Source organism: Anolis sagrei, chromosome 5 (assembly GCF_037176765.1).
Source record: "Anolis sagrei isolate rAnoSag1 chromosome 5, rAnoSag1.mat, whole genome shotgun sequence".
Classification (NCBI taxonomy): Eukaryota; Metazoa; Chordata; class Lepidosauria; order Squamata; family Dactyloidae; genus Anolis; species Anolis sagrei.
This window is the reverse complement of record NC_090025.1, coordinates 124,529,109-124,535,108: the sequence shown is the minus strand read 5'-3', so window position 1 is coordinate 124,535,108 and position 6,000 is coordinate 124,529,109. Positions and strand designations below refer to the sequence as shown.

The following is a 6,000-nucleotide window of genomic DNA, read 5'->3' as shown; positions in this document are numbered from 1 at the left end:
CCCAACCCTTTAGCTCAGTGTTGGGGTCCTGAAACATGTGGCAACAGAGTTCTCAGCATTACATCTAGTGGCTGTTTTAGGCATTTACACACATTCATTGTGCAGTGTTTACAGTGAAATCTGCAGAGGATGCTTCATATGATGGCCGAGACATCACACTTCAGCTGAACTTCATAAAAAGGAAACTATAGTACTAATAGGCCTGGGACACAAAAACTGGCAGCGATCAATATATCTTGTCTAGTCATTCATTTGTATAAAGATGTAATAAGTAGTTGAAACCTTGGGGATTTCTTTAATACAACAGTGCAGGTGATAATTTTGTGTAACAACCTACTTTGTATATGTGTTGTGTGGATTCTGCAACAAAACAACTAGGGGGCTAACATGTCCCATGCTGCTGCATGAGAATTACTCCTAACCTGAATACATTATTATGTGTATTCATGAAATGCAAAGTGGCCCAGAAACATGCATCACACATACTTTTTGTGGTGGAAAAACAACACACAGACCACTGCCCAAGATGAAATGCCTGCGTACAGGTAGCCATTTTATTATTGTCCTTTCATTTATTTTTTTGGCATGTGGAAATACAGCACAATTGTGCCTCCTGTACCTCATTTAACATTAGTCCGTTCAAGTTTAAGGCTCATATATTTGCATTTGCCTTTCAAATCCTCAATACTGTAAAGCAAACATAATCTACTCAAAGTTACAAGATGGCAGTAGAAGAACGGGTTTTTTTAAAAAAAGATTTAACAGGCTTTTGATATGTTTTGTTTAAAGATGTTAAGCTTGATAACATCTCCATTCCATGGTCTAATTTGTAGCCCAAGAGTATAATAGTTTTGAAAGAATCATCATTCTAAAGCACAATGAGAGTTGAAGTCCAAAACATTTGCAAGGCTGAAGTTTGCCCATGCCTGTTCTAAACCATCAGTTTATTTCTTAGCTCTTAGGGCCAAGATTACACTGAGTAGTTGTACGGATGGAAAAAGATTGTTTTCTTACATACAACGCCCCACATGTCTTTATTATCTCCTCTGGAGAGCTAAGAGAGCTTCCAAAACAGAGTTTTCAGTCTTACAAAAGGAAAGGAAAATCACCCTTTCCTGGATCCCAAGATGGATCTCTTCTATTAGTATAAGAACCCAAATAAATTCTGCCTAGAGATTTAGTAAGAAGAGATTCTATCACCTTAACGTTTTAAAAAGAGAGACTCTGTTTGGGCCATTATTCCAACTAGAAAATAACTGTTTACATATGGTACTCTCAAGCTCATTGTCTCCTTCCTTTCCCCAAAGAGTCATTTCTCAGTCAACCTGTATGAGATAGAAAAAGTCTGGCAACATCATTCTTTAGTTCTCTGCACACTTTGGGTGGATTTATACCTTTTACATTCTATTATCACATCCAAATGAGCAAGTAGGGAACTTGATTTGTCATGAAGGATACATATAAAGATAGTTACTCGTAGAGGGTTAGTAGTTTGTATTGTTTGTATTGTTTACCATTTCAAAAAAGTGTCCTCTGGACATATTAATTTAATTCAGTGATTGGAGTTAAGTCTCAAATGTTATTAACTTGGAGCACTAGTTTTTTTCCTCACCCCAGATACAATTCTGATATATGATTTTTAAAAGGAAGATCAAGTTTCAGTGATGTCAGGATGTACAGTCTATTGGTGGTCAATGGGAAGAAACGGGTCAGTTAGTACAACTAATTTGTATCAATTGTCCATAAATTCCTGACTGGAGTCCATCATAAAATCATTATAAGTCCCATTCAGATCATTAGGAGGGACCTCCCTAAGCAACATTACCAAGTAAGAGATCAAATCTACCACCTCTTTAAAGGTAAGAACCCAAACCAGGCACAAGTGTAACATGGTTAATTACACGAAAGACCTACTGGTTTTACAGTGGGACGTAAATGTGCTTACACCTGCTAGGCTGTGCCCAGCAATTAAAAAACAAACAAGACATGCACATGAGCATTTCAAAAGACAAGCTGCAATGGTATCTTTTGCACAATGGCTTAGGAACCCCCCCCCCCCCCCCCACCCACCAAAGACAGAACCATGCTATGGACCTTATTGAGATCAGGACTCAAATGATATCTTCCCAAAGGAAGAGGAAGGGAAAGGATGGTTAAGGTTAGAAATTGCATTTTCTTCAGACATTGTGCGTTTGTATAAAAGATACAGTAGGCAAGATATTTTTACAGGGCAATGTAAGAGTCACCATTTTGATGACGTTAGATTTCGGCAGGCATGGCATCAAGTAAGACACACTCAGAAGCAATCATATGGGCATATAAATGTCTACAAAAGATACATGACAAAACGTTCTTTAAAAAATAAATGTAGATGTTTAAAAAGTTGGAACAATTGTAAAATAACGCTACACGCAAAAACCCCAGATGTTTCCAAATACTGATTGATTTCTGTTAGTGTAACATTCCACTTATTTTTGAATCAATATTTTATTACATTCGACTAGAACTATGATGAATAGCTCACATGGCATCCAAGAAATAACAGGTAAATATGACATTTGCATCAGTTCCATGTTGATTTTTCCCCAAAAGATCTACAGCAGCCTTCAACAACTTGGTGTTTTTCAGATGTGAACGTCAATTTCCATAAAGACCAGTAAGCAGAGCTGCTAGCACAATGGGAGTTGCAGTTCAGCATCTCTCAAGAACACCAGGCTGAAGAAAGAGCTAGTGAGTCCCTCAATGATTTCCTGGTACTAAATTTCCTACCAACAGTAACAATCTGAACACAGTTACTCCAAGAGGAACTGTGTGCTCTGTAAACATAATTAACCAGCAGCAATTGAAAAGGAAAGAGGAAAAGCAGAGAGATTGCAGCGGAACTTTTTCAATCAAGAAAAATAAAGGAGGCCTTTTAAAGAGGCCAGAAAAGCAAATGGAATGACCCAGTCACGATTAAACAGATTTGAAGGAAGCGGATGGGCTTTCCATCAAAACGGGTGGTTTGCGATGTTTACATCTGGCTGGATCAGACCCACTTGGTGCAATGGAAAAGGCAACTTCTTTATTTTGTAGTCAGTAAGGCTTATAAGAGATAGAGGTTGATCAACAATAGCTAGCACATTTGTTATTTCAAAAGCTTACGCAGTTATTGTTTTTTTAATTTTGTCTTTTTACAAAAAAGCCACTATGTAGAAAAGTCTTCCAGTAAGAAGAGGTCCTTCTAAGTATTTTTTTAGGTGCTTGGCACCAGGAAGGATAGTCTGCAATTATTTATACCAAAAACGCACATGGCTTTGAGGGCCCCTGTGCTTTCTACTAGGAACATAACTAGCATATTGCTCCTCTTCACCAGAGCCTGGAGAAGTGATTTTTGAAGAACAAGTTCCAGAATCCTCCAATGGCCATGCTGGCTGGGAGATTCTGTAAATTGTATTCCAAAAAAACAAACCCCAAGTTAGCATTGCTCTGGACCAAATTCACAAGCAAGTACTTTTGTGCAAGCCTCAGTGAAATGAAGAACAGCATCCTGTTACAACTTGGATTCATTTAAATGATATTTGCACAACAGAAATCACTTGTTGATTGTATCCATCAATGTTAGACTCCTTGTTGTATGTGTACACTTTCATAATCTTTATAAATATGTTATATACACATAATATTATAATATATATGTGTACATACTTTAGGTACCTTATACCGGCATATACTTTTATGCCACACATTTAATCAGGTTGGTTGGTGAATGCTCATTCAGTTAGGTCGTAGCTGGTGTAGTCTTTAATGTCAATCCATGGGTTATGTGGCAACACAGCATCATCAGGTGAAACCATGGGGCAGAGACACAGTCATTTTCCCCCTTGCCGCTGTTATCCCTCTTGTATTTTGCCCCAATTCATTGCAGTCTTCCAAATTCAAGGCCGAGGTTTTACATCTGCCAGTTTCTGAACATAGTTCTGGGCAACGGGCAAGGAGAGAATAAGCTGAACTGTCCTTCGTCCTACCCGATAGCAGCCATAACCCATTAGTCCAAATACAGTAGTCTTTATGACAAGCTTGAGGATCTTGCTGGCAGTTGATGGAGGAGGCACACTAAAATAAGGAAAAGGGGAAAACAAGTTTACCATCCAGTTATTTATTTATTTACTCTATTTATATCCTGCCTTTCTCTACTCCGAAGGGGACTCAAGGTGGCTTTACATATAGGCAATGCCTTCGAACAACATACAATTAAAATACATTTAAGTTAAAATTTGAAATTAATATTAAAGCACATATAAAAACATTGCATTCGCTATTCAAATCACACCATCCACAATCATAATCCTGGGCCATTCCAAAAATCACTGCACATATTCCGTAGTTAGCAACTTGGAAGGCTTTTGAAGGAGATTGGGTACATTCAAGGAAGACGCAGCCATATGAGTTAAGATGCCAATATGCCATTTCCATTAAATGAGACTCATTTGCAGAGAGTGAGGTAGGCAGTGCAGTGATAGGCTTCTTGTGGGCAATTCACTAGCTAATTGTGTGACTGCAACATCGGGTTAAACAGGCCTTTGGTATGATCCAGATTCTTCAGATTGAGATATGAATTAACAACGCATTTGTTATAAGTTCTAGAATCAGTGGTGTCAGTAGGTTTGGTGTCACCCAGTGTAGAGAAAGGAGGCCACATTGCCTCAGGTATTGGGAAATCAGCCCCTTTCACCATCCTGTAATGGCCAGCTGGCAGTCAGATGCCTTCTTTCTCCTAATACAGTCTTGCCATGTAAGGTGGGTGCCATGTAAGTAGGAGAAATTGTGAGGCACTTCTCTTGGACATAAATCCCCTTCCACCCTCACCTCAACAGCACCCCCACCCCATCAGCAACTTATGTTTAAAGGTTGAAAGAGGAAATACGTCCTTCTGGGAGGGAGGGGAGATCCCCTGAATTCTGTTCTTGCCAATTGAAGCAGTTGGAAGGCTGCTTGTCTCACCCAGAGACAGATTGTCTCTGGGTGACACCATCTGTTTACTGTCACCCCCTCTGATGGTGTCACCTGTTCTGGTCTACACTGGTAGTTTTCATGCAGAAAGGCCTTAAAATGGCTGAGGATTTAGCCTTTAAAGTTTCCCATTGTGGCCAATGGGCCAAATCTCTGCTGAATGAAACGGAAAACACCCCCCCCCCTTTTAGTAACTTTCTGGTAAACGAAATGAGGGATCAGATGAAAATGGACCCGAAAACTGTATGCCTTTTGGCCCAAAAGAACATGATTAACGGTTATCATGATTTTCTATGGATGAGCAGATGACTGGTATATGACATATGTTCTGTAATGGGGGGAAACAGGTGCAATTTTTGGAAAGAACAGGTCAAATATATCCAGAAGCAGGGCTAACATTTGATGCATCAAAATGTGTGTTAGTCAGTGCTATATATGTATGCACAAACATTTCTATACTTGTAACAAATTCACTGTTTATGTATCTGCTTCACACTTTGTATACTGAAACTAAGCTTTTGGGTCTTCGTACAGACAAGCACCCTCTCCCAATCCCCATATGTCTATTTGCATAGTAACTGTTTCTAGTCATGTATTTCATGCTGATAATAGCACAATAGCCTCTTTTCTAAATATCCATCTCCTAGAAAATACTTTCACTTTAACACCTGGATAACATGACTAGACTTAATGTCAGGAGAAACCTTTATCTTTACTGACAATAGATCTATTTTGTTTCTTTTATATTCTAGTTCCTCACAGCCTATTTCTGTACCTTTACATTGGTTTTCTTCTTCTGATCCTCAGATTACATGTAGACGTCATGGCTTATAAGTGAAAAAATAAACCTTCCAAAGATAGAATTACCTCATTATTTCCTGGATGTTCAAGTCAGTGTTCCAGTTCTTTTCTATTCCAGGCACGTGGCCCATTCCAACTACTCCAACGACAACAGAAGGGACACATCTTCTGGGTTCAGCTAAAATAGGAAAGACAAAGTGTAAAAGA

The 6,000-nt window shown here is 38.9% G+C and overlaps 1 protein-coding gene across 1 annotated transcript in view; it reads right to left on the bottom strand.

Moving 5' to 3' along the window:
• Positions 1–2,350: 2,350 nt before the first annotated feature.
• TRABD (TraB domain containing) overlaps positions 2,351–6,000 on the bottom strand; it is a 35,897-nt gene continuing 32,247 nt past the window's right edge. Inside the window, exons 9-10 of the mRNA XM_060777784.2 lie at positions 5,860–5,971; positions 2,351–4,095 (exon numbers count right to left, since the gene is read on the bottom strand). Coding sequence (XP_060633767.2) covers positions 3,918–4,095; positions 5,860–5,971 — 290 coding nt within the window. The 3' untranslated portion in view covers positions 2,351–3,917. The remainder of the gene's footprint in view (positions 4,096–5,859; positions 5,972–6,000) is intronic.